The 15,362-nt window shown below is 41.5% G+C and overlaps 1 protein-coding gene and 1 long non-coding RNA gene across 2 annotated transcripts in view; one reads left to right on the top strand and one right to left on the bottom strand.

The window, feature by feature from the left end:
* Positions 1-15,362, top strand: part of LOC109958567 (uncharacterized) — a 43,295-nt gene that overhangs the window by 21,483 nt on the left and 6,450 nt on the right. The gene's annotated exons all lie outside the window — the stretch shown is intronic.
* On the bottom strand, positions 12,282-15,262 carry edn1 (endothelin 1). Its single transcript, XM_020597292.1, has 6 exons — positions 14,832-15,262; positions 14,522-14,666; positions 14,052-14,189; positions 13,754-13,846; positions 13,177-13,261; positions 12,282-13,088 (listed from the first exon to the last, which is right to left on the bottom strand). The coding sequence occupies exons 1-6, from the start codon at positions 14,962-14,964 to the stop codon at positions 13,002-13,004; spliced, it is 681 nt and encodes a 226-aa protein (XP_020452948.1). The 5' UTR covers positions 14,965-15,262; the 3' UTR covers positions 12,282-13,001.

The following is a 15,362-nucleotide window of genomic DNA, read 5'->3' as shown; positions in this document are numbered from 1 at the left end:
CCTTTCAGGAGAGCGTGCTCATTTCAGGTTCAGTGACCGGCAAGCATCTTGAACAATAGTCCAAGCAATAGGGTTCAACTTGGTTCCTGTGCAGAGAAATCCAGTTCTTTCCAGTTTGTAAACGGCAGAAAATACAGACATTGTTTTCTTAACACCATCATATAATGCAATTAATGCAGGTTTGATAATGACCTATGTCCAGGAAAAATAGTTTCGTAAAAATGGCAATCCAAAGCGCAGACAGATATAAAGAGGCGCAGTGACGTTCATGGGCTCAGGCTCTTCCACTTAACCACCAGTCTTCCTCCTCACCCAAACTGTCACAACATCATTCATCTTTCATTTCTCCCCTTTCTAAAAACACCACTGGTCGCTCAGGTGAGGCGAGACACTGGCGTGCTGCAGCATTTCTCCCAGCAATCACTTTTGAAAAGTGTCTGTTTTGACACTGGTAGTGAAATTGCTCCTAGCTACAAAGGGACATTAGACTTTTTTTCTCCTCTGTGGTTCCTAAATGCCTTGTTAAGAATAACAAACAAGCTGCCAGGATAAATCATGCAGTGTTTTTCATTCCCTGTTCTAAAGGCTGCCATTTCGTCACGTTGCTGTCGTCCTCGCCGTGCAGTTCCTGAGGCAGATAACGGGCCAAGACGCTAAGTGATCTGTCTTTGGGCCTCATTCGCTACTCACAAGCAGTTTTTATCCTCTTGTGTGTGACTCATGGCAAGTGGGCATGAAAGGGAACTTTACCTGATGTACCTTACAGCAATAAAGTTTACAATCTTTATTGTCAATAGTGAGAAAACTGGTCAATATCTGCTAGTTACAAAATCAGCCAATCAACCACAATCAACCAATGGTCGAAAGACTCAGACAGGTTTATATAACGGAAAACATGAAAAGAGACCTTTCTGAACAGATTGCCTCCAGTCACCACAGGTCCTCTGTCTCAATAAAACCTGAGGGGAATGTTTACTTAACTTAGTCTAGCTAACTAGTGGACCCACTGTTGAGCCTTTTCAATATGTGTGCATATATAGGCTACATGTAAATGCAACAGATGTATATTTCTTTCTTTATGAGCAACTTTATTACCTCTGGTTGGTACACCTTAGATTTTTTTTAAATGTTAAATGGTGAGATTGGCTGTCAAGGAATTTTAATGTTTAAAAATTGGTTTAAAAAATACTCAGCCACAGTCCCTCTTTGCTGGTGGTCTGACACTGCTGGTGATGACCCATGGGGGCCTGAAAGGTGCATGGTGGGGTCAGGAGAACCCATAAAGTCTTCAGGATTTATACAGCCTAGTTATAGGAGCCCATAGTACTTAGGAAAAAAGCAAAGAAAAAAGGGCTCAATGAATCACACCCAGGTTGTGAGAAAACAGTAGCTGCCACTGCTCCGTTTTTCAGTTGTCTGAAAGCAAAACAATAGATTCATATGCAAATAATTGGTACACAGTGATATGACATCAGTGTTCTAATAACATGATGGCAGAGCCAAGTGGAGCAGATGATGTGCAGCACATCAGCTGAGGTATAATTTATAACCAGCTATACAGGCATGACGGCTTATTATCAGTGTGTGGGCATTATACTTCAGCTACTGTGATGATGGGTGAGGCAACAAGATGTTTGTGCTGGACTAATTATTTTAAATTACCCATGTATACAAGAGAAGGCACTGTGGATAAAAACACATGATAAACCCAAAATAGCAAAGATGTCGCAGAGAGTAGTGCAGTAAACGTTGATGTTGTTTTGACAGTTCTTTAGTGTGAGAGCAAAGTATCACTTGTGGAGCTATTGCTTGGTGTTGTCACACACCGCAGTGCTGCGACTGCCAGTTGTCAGTGCTGCTATGGCTAAATAAACAACCTGGTCTGTGTTCAGCTACAAAACCGACCAAGTATACCGTACAGCAAGAAATGTGGATGCAGCTTTGTGTTATGTATTAGAGTTAACATTGCAACCTCATGGGGCCAGTGTTGGAGCATTGGACTTTTTATTTAGACCTTTTTCATCTACTGTACTTGGTTGGTACTTGATAACTCGCTTGAAGTAGACTCCATGTACTACACTTATAGAAACAAGTTCTGTATTATGGAACATGCTGTTCAGTGTTTACAAGCTGACAAGGAGCCAGTTTTATTATAAATATTCATCATAAAGAGCACTGTTTTGGTACAGTGTGTGATGTCAGACGATTACGACAAAGCACTGCATTGTTTCAATAGTTTATTATTACAGTACCCAAACAAGAATGACGTACATCTCTGTTTTATTCCAGACCAAAACAAAAGAATAATGACCAGCTCCAGTTTCATTATCTGTAGTGAGTTTTAATGTCAGAGTCACAGATAATATGGTTTTAGAGGAAACGTCTGCTGTACCACCTGAAAATTCAAAGGTGGTACATTAGATGCTTCTGTATGGTCTGTTTTTAATATACAGTATGCGACCATGAAACATGATGTGGTTTCTCACCATCTTCAGCCGTTTTAAAAGGCAGGATGGCATGATAACTCTCATCGGTCTGTTCTTAGTGGTTCGCTTCTGCAGCTTTTGAAAGTTGGTCAAATGGAGGTCATTCAAAGCAGGAGAAGATTAGGTCGACCCCATCAATCTTCTGCCCCGAGGTCGTATCCCCACAGGGAAGGTCATCACCGCTTGAATGGTGTCCCAAATAGCCCTCATAAAGGCTTGGCTGGTGCAGGAAACCTGTGGGGATCATGTAGTTAATCGGGGTCCTGCAGACTAGTTCGGGCTACATCAACACATGAAAGGCTGCCAGGAGAGGAGGCATCACACCATTGGGAAGCATAAGATTGAGCCAAAGCCTAATGTGATTGTAGGGAGCAGATTTTAACTTGCCCAGAAGTTGTGTAGTTAGAAGACTGGCTGCAGCATTTTGAACCATCTGCATATGAGCCATAGGTCTGTGGAGGCAGGAGCATCTGTTTTCATGATCAGCCCTGTTGTCCTGAATGGCACATTTTCTGGTTAGATTCACTGGTATATACAGAATTTCACTCTGGGTTACGATAATCTTACTGTTGTTTGGGTTGGAGGTGTCTGTGTGTCGGTTGTCAGCTTACCCAGCCCCTGGTGATAGAGTTTGACTTTTGTTTTGGAACAGCACCCTCAGCATCGTGCAGGTGCACACAGTCTTGTTTAGTTTCTGGGAAATGGCACCAAAACAGTGAAGGAGAGGGGATATTATTCAACGACAGGGCAAAGCGACATTTTCAGAGCTGCACATAGGCTGTAGTAGGTCAGTTATAGCTGAGAGTCTGGGATGACGGAGCGATAGCAGAATGTGTAAACACCATCCTTGTGTGTCATTCAGATTTTTGTGAGAGTTTGTCTGGAAGTCAGAGTTTGTTGCTTGTGATGACAGGCCACAGTGTAAGGCTTACTGTGTAGCTGTGTTTACTCTGAGACACACATGGACAGTGCAGCCAGTCACATGATCAAATTAACAGACTGTCATGGATGTTTACGCAAATGTAGGCTTCTCGTGGTTGAGTAAGAGAAGAACAGCACAGCACCTCTGACCACTGGACTGCAGAAGGTGCAGGCTTTTGCACAACAGCACAAAATGAATACTCATAACACTTATGTTTTGTCCAGTGGTTTTTGCCCATATCTACAAAACAACCTCTTTAAAAACACAATCTGCATATTTACCTGGCAACCAGTGAACTTTGAGCTGTGCACAGTTGAGACTTTGAGACACAAAGTCTGTTATATAGGACTAGATTAGATTTATTGTCAATGCTCAAAGTACCATTGTCATGCTCTGAATATATGCCAGGAAAAGTATTTGCTCTGTGATGCCCTGTGTTTTGATTATTCATTTAAGAAAAGGATTTCCTTTCCTGTCTTCTTTTAGATCAGGGACATTCTTGTGCAGTGACTTTTAACTTCAGACTAACTTCCTCAAAACTAGAGATGTTTCCATCAGTTGATTTAAATATGCAGACTCAAAACACTTTCTGTAGCACAGTGCATTTCATTTCACATTAGCTTGACTTGCCTGAGAGTAATAATTCTTGATCATTTAGCTGTGGTTATTTTGGCAGCACGTGTAAGTACAGGTACCAACACATTTAATATCACAGGTGTGTTCACAGCACACCCAAACAAACTTGACTTTTTTTTAATAAAGAAGTCAGTCAGTTGTTGGCCTTTTTCCATCATGCCATGACTGGATTTCACTGTGCACACAGTGCACATAGTTTTCTGCACAACAGCAGATTAGTATCAATAATAGGGATTAGTTAGTTTGCTGAAGAGTTTGCTTGAAGTTTTTCATCGAACACCCCACAGCGGTCGGTCCTTATTGTTCCATCCACTGGATGTTGACAAAACATGCTGAAGTTTACCACTGTCTTCAGTTTGTGAACACATTTATGATGAATGGTTCCTGTTAAGTGTGATTCCTGTGTGTTATTCATGTGAAGGAGTAGCAAACGCTAGGTTTGCATTAGCTTCAGTACAGTTCTGATACAGAATTCGGACAATCAACAATAAACAACAACAATAAATCAACAATGTGCTGGCTTTTTTCTTGGTCAGGGGCATGTACAGTAGCTAACTGGCTCCCAGTTCCAGCTTTGTACTCAACATACAGTACAAATGTTTTAGCAGTATTAATCTTCTTCTCTCAACAAGAAAGGGAATGAAGTGATAAAATATAGATTGAAACAAATTAGAAATGGTCTTGTTTACATGTGGCATTGTTTGCTGTGACTCCCTCATGTTTAGGTAGGCGACTACTATGGTGGGCCCCGTCACTAACAGTAAAGACTAGAGTGAAGTAAATACTGAATGTAAGTACACAGAACAGCTATTGTGGGAAAAATGCAGACTATAAATAAGAATCATGGTTTGACTTTTGGATCAACACTTCATTCAAAAGTGCATTGCTTCACTGCTGCATGTTGACAGTTGGTGCTTTTCCAGTTTTGCTTGTCTGAAATGTCATTTGCCGTGCATTTATTTTTAGATCTTGTTGGTTTTGGGTTGACATTAAGCTTTTTCAGCCACTTGGCATTTAGGTATGTAAAAACATCTTAGCTTATAGTCAAATTTAATTGCCCAAAGTGGATACTGTAGGCCTATTAATACATTTTGGACCAACTTTGAAGAAATTAATTTTGTCGTTCCACTTCGTAAGCCTCTAGCTCTGGTGTTATTATCCCTTTTTTTTTCCTGGTATATTTTATTGCCCGTTTTGCCTGGCACCTGGCCAGTTTTAGGTGGCTGGAGGAACATTGTAGCAGAAACTAGAATTACCTAGAATTAACTAGAATCATCCAGCTTAGGCTTGCACCCTCGTCCTTTATGAACTGAAATCCCTCCAGATTCCTTGAGTCTTTTAATGATGTTCTGCACCGTAGAGGGTGACACATCCAAGTACCTTCCTATCTTTCTTTGAGGAACATTGCTTTTAAACATTTCAATAATTTTCTCATACACATGTTGGCAAACTGATGGTCCTCGGTCTATCTTTGCTCCTAAAGGGCTCGGCCTTTCCTGGATAGCACTTTTGTAGCGAATCAGGATTGCAATTACCTGCTGACATCACCTGTTTCAAATGGAGTCGTCATTTCATTGTTTGACTTCATTACTGGCCCTGAAATGCAACAGGCCTGACTTTTTCTGGAATATGTTGCAGGCATCAGGATTGAAGTGTTTATGAGAGTTTATTTTGAACAAAGAATAAAACTGATGAGGTGTCACATCAAATAATGTGCTGCTGTGTTGTTTTCAATGTAATATGGGACAGAGATAGTTTACACATCACTATTTTCAGTTTAAAATTGGATTTTACATACTGTCTCAACCTTTTCAGATTTGGGGTTGTAGATCTCATAACACAAGCCTGTATCCTATAGGAATCTAGTCTAGATATTCTCCTCTTCAGAAATCCACAATGTACTGCAGATTGCTCTGGAAAAAATCTAATTTTAACTGAATGTGAGTGGTGTCCTTGGCAATAAGGGTTCACCTCTAGGTGCCCTGGCTGGTTCATGTAAATGCACTTTGCACAAACCCGTTGGTCTGCACTGGCCTTCACTTCAGGGAATTTGGATGTTGGCGTGTTGCATCCATGTTGTGCCAGTTCGCACATGCCGACAGTCTCCTCATTCCTGTGAGATCCCGTATTTATAGAACACATTCTGCAGCTCATCCCATATTGTTGTTACTCCCCTATTTCCCGCCTCAGGGTGGGATTAAATCTCTGAACTGCCATTGAACCACATCCACCCAACTTAACACATCAGAGATATTGGGTGTATTTTGAAGTTATTTGTTCTAATGGTGTTTCAGACATTAAAGCACCCCTGCGAGGGTTAACAGAAGTGACATAATGATATCTTACCTGTTCCAACAAGGTCTGACAGAAAGTTTTGAAACAACATTAATTACAAGCAGAAATGTCAGTATGTTATGTAATTTGATGGACCCAAAATGATCTGTCATCATCATTGTTTTTTTAATAGTTAATAAGAGATTGCATCAGTAAAACTGCAAAAATTCAGCTTAATTCATGAGTCTTTACAAATATCCGTGGAAGACTGGAGCTGAGTTGAATCTTAATGTGCAGTGGCGTGTGTTTTTGTTTGGCTGAGGCTGCTGTCGGATCTAACCACAAATCTTTTGTTGTTGACAGTAGACAGGAATGCTGAATTCCACACCCCAACGGGAACAGTCCTCTTGCCAGTGTTGCGTACAATGACAATCTGAGCTGAAGTGGATGATGATGGAGTATATAAAAAGACCTGACACAATGAGTGTAACCCAGAAGTTTATCACTTGGCAAGCATCCTGTCAAAACAACAACCCAAAGTCTTTGTGCTGGCGTCTCAGCCAAGGTTAACTGTTGGTGGCAGACACTCTCCGAACACTTGGCTCTGGTGATTCACCTCTGGTAACAGACAGGCTTAGGTTAGCTTGGGGTCAGCATGAAACACATTAGCAGTGTGAGTTTCTTTTTAAAGGAATAGTTCAGAGTTTTGTGAGATACAAATAGGTCAGTTTGCATGCATAGCTTATACTGGAAACAGGAGGAAATGGCCTGGGTCAAAAAGAAGCTTAGAAAACTCACCATAAAACCCACAAATAGCTTTTTTACATTCCTGTTTATGCACAGATAAGACACAGCGCATTAATTTGTGAGCTTTACAGGTGCTGGTACAGTAGGTGTGTTTCCTCACTTGAAACAAAGCCCAGTTATTATGCTAATGCATCTCCAGACTCCAGCTCCATACTAGAAGCAGTAGTTCCATTCACTTTCTCACTACAAGTTAGACGAGAAGATTGATACCACTCCCCTGGCTCAACCTTAATTATGAAGCCAGGAGACAGTTAGCTTGTCCTAAAGCTAACTGCTAGTTAGCACCTCAAAGCTCACTAAAGAAGACATTATATATTTTGTACAAAAACAGATACGTAAAAATAACTATTTGCAGGTTTGGAGTAGGGTTGTGTGCTGGCTTTTTTCTTGGTCAGGGGCATGTAGCTAACTGGCTCCCAGTTCCAGCTTTGTACTCAACATACAAATGTTGTAGCAGTATTAATCTTCTTCTGTCAACAAGAAATTGAATGAAGTGCAACTCCCAAGATTCAGAATTATTCCTTAAATGCAGAGAAGTGTGATTGGTATCACAGATGGAAAAATAGCCACACACTTGGGTTTTATGAACCTACTGGACAATTAATTTGGTTTCTGAGTCACTGAGATGATGAAGTCCAAGACATGTGGCTCCAAATAAAAATGATTTGCCTGACATTAAAAAACAATTGGTGTTGTTTCAGACCTACGTATTATAAAGAGGGAGGTATGGCTTTGACATTTTAAATACATTAACAAGAAAACGCTGAGATAATAGTGTTGATGTCTGCTACACAAAGGAAAAAGGCTTCATTGCTTCATACCCACCATAAGTCTATCAGTATTTACCTTATGCATCCTCCACAAGGCCTTTCCATCATGTTTTGAGAGAGACCAGGAAAGAAAATGAAAAGAAAGTGACCGAATAAAAGCGCCATCTTCATCTGCCTAGAATTGTCAGCAAACGCAGTGGCAAAGGAAATGAAAACTAACAGCAACAGAGATGCTCTTAATACATGTTACCATGAATGCAACTGTAAGAAAGCGTGTTTTTCTTTTAAATTCTCTGTGGACATTCAAATCAGATTAACATCTTTTTGCAGTGTTGGCTCAGTGGAGTGTTTTCTCCCATAGTGAAATGTTTATTCTAGGTCAAATATCTCAGCACTTACTACTTGTCTCACTGTAGCGAGACAAATATGGGTCACCATCCTCAAGGGACAGTCCTGTCAGTGGCTCATTGTTGTTGGAATAACATGACCCTGAACCAGTTCAATTCGATATAAAATCAAGTATCGGGAAAACACAATTAAGAGTCTGCATCAATAATAATAATCAGTTCTGTAAGACTGTACGCAGTGGTGCTTTGAGCTACATGCTAACATCAGCATGCTGCGGTACAGTGACAACAGGGTCATAATTGTTTAGCAGCTATCATTTTTACCAAGTTCACCATCTTAGTTTTGCATAATAGCATGCTAATATTTGCCAACTAAATGCAAAATACAGCCGTGACTTCAGGGGAATGTCATAAATTTTGCAAATATTCCGTGATTAACCAGACACAAATGCTGAGAAGACCTCAATCCAAAGGATGATGAGATATTTCAACAGCAACCAAGCACATCAATCTGCTGGCGAAAGCCTGAAAAGTCGGTGGTTTGCCAAACTTATATCAGATGAGAACCACGAAGGTGTGCACCACATTTGTGCCAACGCATTGAGTAGATGTCGGCATATTTCACTGAATAAGTAAAAAACTTTGACTTGTTGATTGTGCTAGAGTCACCAAAGTCATTAGGATTTGTCTTCTGGAGCGCATGAATGTCTCTAAAATTGTAAGCACGAGCCCATCCAGCGTTTGTTGAGATATTGCAGTTGAGACGAAATAAATGACAGACCATTTCAGGAGCCCCGCAGGCATCATGACTAAAAGTAATCATGTGACTGTTTGATGTTATTTCTGCTATTCTACAGCTTTCACTGACGTAGAACTGTACTTCTAGATAGCGCACCCTCAGGCGTTTTCTCATCAGATATTGATGATTGTTGACAGGGTGAATTACTACAGCTAGAATGCTCTGAAACAAAAATGCAGATAATTACTTCAAGTGTCAAAGAAAAGCATATCTTTCCATATATTCATCATGTGTATGCATTAAGTTAATTTTGGACATGAAATGTGCTGTATCTGTATAATTCTTTGCATTCTCAGCATTACTCTCCACATGTGCAGTAAAGGGAGACTAGTCCCCCGCCCCCCCACTACTGTTAAGTTAAATCAAGCCAAGGAGGAGCAGAGACATAACTGCAGACACAACTCATTCTCACATTCATGTCTGTCAGCGAAGTATTTTAAAAATCTCAGAGATACTCCTGTAATGCTTTTCTGTGTTTGTTGTGCTCCTGTCAGGGAGGGAGGGAGGGAGGGAGGGAGCTGGGTTGGGTAGGACTGGGAGTGGGATTACAGACAGACAGAGTGCTGACAGACACGTGAACAGATTCATTTAATCAGCTCTCTGAGAGGTATGTCAGCCCCCCCTCATCCAGATGAGATGACAAATCAAATTTAACTACAACTCAAGGCTGCCAGTTGCCAGTCTGACTCTCTCTTGCAAAGCAGACACAAAAAGGGCAACATCTTCCCCCAGGTTCCCAGTAAACCTCCCTGACAGGTTTCTGTTAGTGCTCATTCATCCAGCTGACTCCTGGGGACTTTTCAAATCCTGAATTTGACTCATCCATCTAGGGCAATTAATCCCCTCTCCCTGGGCTGCATCAGGGTTTCGTGAGATGCTTTGGCACAGCTGGGAGTGCTGGTCGGAAAACAGGGCGTGTGGAGGTAGAGTTGGGCGTGGGCCAGACGTCAGAAGTCGAGGCCAGTCTGCCCCGCCCCGATGTCCCTTGTATAGAGTCCTATTGTTTAGCGCCTGAGCTTGAGAATTCCTGTGAAGTTGTGGAGATTCCTTGCTGTGTAATGGGCTATTATTTTAGTGCTCGCTCTATTCAATAGACTAATGGCTTATGCCAAAAACCAATGTCTCAGGGGAGTTCCTTGCATAGAGCAGCATAGCTCAGAGGTTAAATGCCATTGTGTTAGGTCCCAGGCCTGTCGGCACACTGTTAACGTCTTCAGTGTGCATGTAGTGTGCACATAGTGTGTACTGAAGCATCTCCTTATAGCAGGGCTTCTGCAGAAGTGCCTCATGATGCAGGGTGCATGTGATGATTGTGTGGAGTCAGTATGGTAAAAGACTTGTAATGATACTGTTTTTGGAAAATATCTTTCAAGCAGTACTCAGTCATTGTACTGTACTTTCTGGTACTAGTACTTAATGGTTTTTAAAATATTATTCTATGATCCACTAAATTTTGGCTCATAGTTTGTACTTTTTTATCAACCACATATATTTGACAGGCAGATTCAAATTTTACATACAACACGTATAAGTTATCAGTTAATTCTAACAGTGTGTAAAATAGCTTTAACCAGCTCCATGTCATTTAACCACACAGGCAAATTACTTGCATGCAACAACAGTGTAGTTTAAAGTGCTACATGTAAAAGGCAATAAGACAAAGTGAAAATGCTACCGCTAGGTTTATGCATCAGTAACAAATAACAATGGCAGAGACCATATTGATACTTTTTATACTTATGTACATTTCGCTGACAGCCAGACTTCAGCCTGTAACCGTCAGCCTGGCTTTTTGCAAGCACCTTTTCTTGCCTTATTTTTACGATTGAAAAGTCTGATGTAGTTCAAGCATGTTAATGCTGTAATGAAGCTTTTAAATAGGAAAGCATGGTTATTGTTCAGTTTCACTTATGTAACATGTTATGAACAAATATTTGTTTTAAGCATTATATTGGTTTCTTGCGGACTTCTCCGACATTCTCCGTTCAAATCTTACGAGAACCACGTATCAGCAGATCTTCTTCCATGAGCAGGAGGTTTGTTTGGCTCCACAGACCCATGTACACTGTACCTGTATTCTGTTCGTCTAAACCTTCGCTCTGTTGTCTTCACTCTCCACCTGCATTCCTGACCTGCCTGCGACAGACATATCTTAAAACTATTTGCAAACAAAAAGCAGGACTGTCTGGAAAATATGATGTCAGAATCTGCAGTGTTTCCTACAATAAGCCCGAGGCACAAAACCCGCTGCAGATTTGTTTGTTAAATGAACTGGATAGTTGAGACTTTCAGCCAATTTGTATTGGATTGTTCTCTGCTGCTAGTTCAGACAGCTCACTGATGAGTGACGGGTTTGAACTGAAACCAATAACAACTTGTATGACATGCATCATTAGAAAATACGCCATCTTGGACTAAAGGCTGTTTAAAACTTAAATTATCTCAAAAATGTGTTGTAGCTTTTTATAAATGACAGCAGTGATATTCATGTGTGATTGAAATGAATAGATCTTGGCTGTCTGCACAAGTGTCAGGGAGGTCTGGGCTCATTTAGGGAGATAAACAGGTGTAAGAGCCTTTAAAGCAGGGTGGTAACTGGTGATTAAGGGACAGGCACTGTAAAGTAATGGCCTTTGCCTGCAGTAATTGTCAGCGGTGCGTGGAGAGGCCAGGGCACGTAGCTAAGAGAAAAATGTATGAGTGGCTCAGGATTTTGTTGAATTCAGCTGAGTCGCAGCAAAACTTGCAGCAGCTCAGGTTGTAAGGTGATAGATAAAGCATTTTAAAGCAAAGGGCTGCAAACAGAGCAGCCTGTGAAATCCAGGCTGCTGAAAGATGCCTCACAGTAAATCCACTTTGACTGATTCAGAAGTGGCAGCATATACACCGGTTTGGCACAGCGATGAAGGGGCAGGGTTTTAATGCGCTTTGCCACATCTCAATCTGTCTCATACTTGTTCTTTCACTTTTGCTTTTTGTATCATATTTACTAACTTCAAATTCTTTAACACTAAATGTGGGAGGCTTTTTCTGCTTTATAAAACCCAGATTCACTGAAGATTTAGTGTTTTGATGGCCTGTTTATTCCTGTTTTCTCAAGTGAAACTTCTCCCATTTAAGCTGGTGAAACACTATTTTCCACCGTTCAGTTTCTGCTTTAGAGATCTGATCCATTGCACTTGTTAAATATCACAGCACACAAAACAAGAATGAAGGAGTTGATTTGTTTTAAATAGGAGCATAAAAAATTTATTAAAGTTTGACCACAATTTGGCACTTTGGTGATGAAGCATTTCATCGAAATGACAAACCATACATGACGGACCAATGCGGCCATCAAATGACAATATGTAAAAACAATAAATAATCAAAATATAACACAACCTCATAACATATTTAGCGAAATCATAAATTATGATAAATGCAAAAAAACTCTGTCTTATAACATCAGTAAGAAAAACTTCCAGCAGCTTCTGAACATAACTACTTGTGTCCTAACATACAGGAGACGACCTGTAACATAAATGCAGTGAACAGTTTCAGTCTTGTGTAAAGCAGTGACACACGGCACCCGTCCCTTCTGTATAAGCATAACAATCTGTTTGCAACTTGTGTGTGAGAAAAATAATGAAGCTTTGAGATATAAGAAGTGGAACTAACTCTTCCGTATAGAGCAATGGTTTTTGGTTTCAGGAGGATTCCTATTAATTCCTCCAGTCACGTTTATGAAATGCATGCTTGGTGTTTTTAGAGTCCAACGACTGATTCTGACTGTGATGTTGGAAAAGATCAGTGAGTGTCCATGATTTTGCAGACCAGGGCCAAGTTCTTTGTTCAGCTTATCTCCTGTCACCTGAACTCCCGTTACTGTCTCTGACCCGGTTAATCTGTTTGAGGTGCACCTCCGCTCTGCTGCAGGCACTGCAGCCGTGAAGCCAACGTGGAGTTAGTCTGCAGGCCTTAAGATGGCTCTCCGGTGCCTTTCTGAGAGGCTGCTGCACAGGGCTCCCCCCAGTAGATGGCTTTAGAGAAGGAAACCTTTTCCCCCTGTGTGTGACAAGGTGCAGAGATTATCTTGTTTTTAGGAGGCCGTGCTCTCGCCCTCCCATTCTCTCGCTCTGTGGTGCTGTCTCACCCTCCAGTTCTTGAGCACCAGGCCGGTTTTGGACGCAGCCCTGAGCACTAGAGGTGACACTCGTTTCTTGTTGCTGCCTTTCATCCTGTAGACAAAGACAGAAAGCAGTCAGACATCTGAGCCAGCGATCTCCCACGACTAAGGGTCGTGCAGAACACACTTTTGAGAGGTATGAGTATAATGATGTTTGTTTCCAATTATTGTATCAAAGTGCAGACATGTGGTGCCACAAACCTAGGTCTGACTTTGAAACATGATGGTACATGAGTGGAGCTTTGACAGAGAGGAACTGGTTCTCATATCGCTCTCAGGGAACGTGATGCAGCATAGTTTTGGTAAATTTCATTACATCTTAGAGGTTTTATAGAATTTATAATGATGTTCAGTTACTTGGCTTGAGGCTTAATCTCAGCATTTCTGTATCTAAAACGCCTGCTGATTGTTTTTATCTCATGTAAAAACAATGTGCCCTGAGATACTTTGCCTTACAGAAGACCTGTGTTGCGTCAAGTTATAATTACCACGTCCCTTTATTTTGCAAACAGACTTTGAGGTATTCAGCCTCTTTTATTCTTACCTATTAATCCTGCCCCTGTGAGCTGCCAGCTTGTGTTTGCACTGCGGCTCAGTGCAACCGTCGCCTTCGGCGGAATGCGGCCATGGCTCATACCTGGAAGTGAAAGCGGACGTTCTCACCTTTCATTTACTGATCCCACAGTTTCGACACATTTAGATCCATTTAAACTTGTTCTGACATGCGATGGGAACGAGAACAAAAATGATAGACTCGGGCGGTTTATGGTGTCACTGACAGCAAATCTGATAAATGTTTGCTATTGCCAGTGTAAAAGATGTTTTGAAGCCAAATTACATACCTGGGGCGGCAGAAGGTTCTACAGGTGTTGTCGTTGTCACGGGCACACTGACAGCGAGGGCCGCTCCTGGTTGCCATGGAGTCCGCGACCGCGCGCCTCGTCCTGGGCGCGTCGCCCAGTCCGTAGGAGACCACGCGCCTGTGGACAGGACAATGAAATTAACGGTCAATCCCGGAACAGTTTTCGTTAAAAAAAGGTCAAATATGCTTAAATTGGCTTGTTTTAAGCTAATATATAACACTAAACAGATGATTAAGCTGTTTTATTTTGAGTTAGCTACATCCCCCCAAAATTAATTTTAACTTCCATGACTCAAAATCATTAGCTTAACCTTATCTCAGCTCCTTGCTTACATTGAAATTATTTTTGTATTTCAGCCTGCTTGTTTGGAAGTAGTTGCTAATTAATAGTTTTAAAACTGTGCTGGAGAAAATGAATATTGCAGTATCTTAACTAAACAGACTACTCACTCAGGTGTGTTGACCCATATGATGTCTAGGTGGCAGAAGTAGACGCACTCCTTATCCAGAAAAGTGGCGCAGGAGCAGCGTTTCGTCCGCACATGGCGCCCCTGGGTGACTGTGGAGGCAGTGGGTGCCTCACCCGCAGACAAGGCTGTAATTAAATCATAATCCATTAAGCTAAGTTTATATGTCTGGAACATGCTGCTTTAATCAAGGGTCAAGCAGAGAGGTCGGTTTCGGCTGCTTAAAATTAACCCCGAGTCTTATTTATGCTTAAATATTTGTTTAATTGCTGTTGGAAAATAACGCAAGTTACCTGTGCACAAAATCCAGGAGAACATCACTGATAACACGGAAATCACAACGAGTATATCCATTTTCCAAACTCTTATAAGACAAAACATTGCGCAAGTTAATAATAATCCTCCAGAAGTGGAAACAATAATCATCCAAGTGTTTCCCTCCTTCGCAAAATGCTGTTCAGTGATCGTCCTCAGAGACGCGCATGAGCGCAGAGGCGTGAGTTTGGAGTGTCTCTGTCAGTGTGGTCCCACATGTGCAGCCCTTTGACTTTATACAATTGCTTCCCACCTCCCCTCCTCCTCGTCCAGCGCCCGTACAATTGTGTTGTTTGACTTGGACCCAAGCAGTGATATTTGTTAGGAGAGGGTCGCTGATAAGCAGCAGAACAAGCCTGGGTGTCGACTCCGAGGTGCCCTGGTGGGGGAGACGCCGACTGATTGAATGCGCCCTGTGTCAAACTTTTGTAGGACTGTTTGGATGTGGTGTTGCACTTCTCGGACAGCAGATGGCAGTCAAGCAGCAGGATTCCTATATTGAAAAGCAG

This window comes from Monopterus albus, unplaced genomic scaffold (assembly GCF_001952655.1).
Source record: "Monopterus albus unplaced genomic scaffold, M_albus_1.0 scaffold34.1, whole genome shotgun sequence".
Taxonomy (NCBI): Eukaryota; Metazoa; Chordata; class Actinopteri; order Synbranchiformes; family Synbranchidae; genus Monopterus; species Monopterus albus.
This window is presented reverse-complemented; position numbering and strand designations above follow the sequence as displayed.

Coding starts and splice junctions, on each gene's coding strand:
- edn1 (XM_020597292.1), bottom strand. CDS start 14,964: ATGATTATTGTTTCCACTTCTGGAGGATTATTATTAACTTGCGCAATG. Junction 14,190..14,521: donor ATATGGGTCAACACACCTGA/GTGAGTAGTCTG, acceptor TCCTGTCCACAG/GCGCGTGGTCTCCTACGGAC. Junction 13,847..14,051: donor AGAACCTTCTGCCGCCCCAG/GTATGTAATTTG, acceptor TTTCACTTCCAG/GTATGAGCCATGGCCGCATT.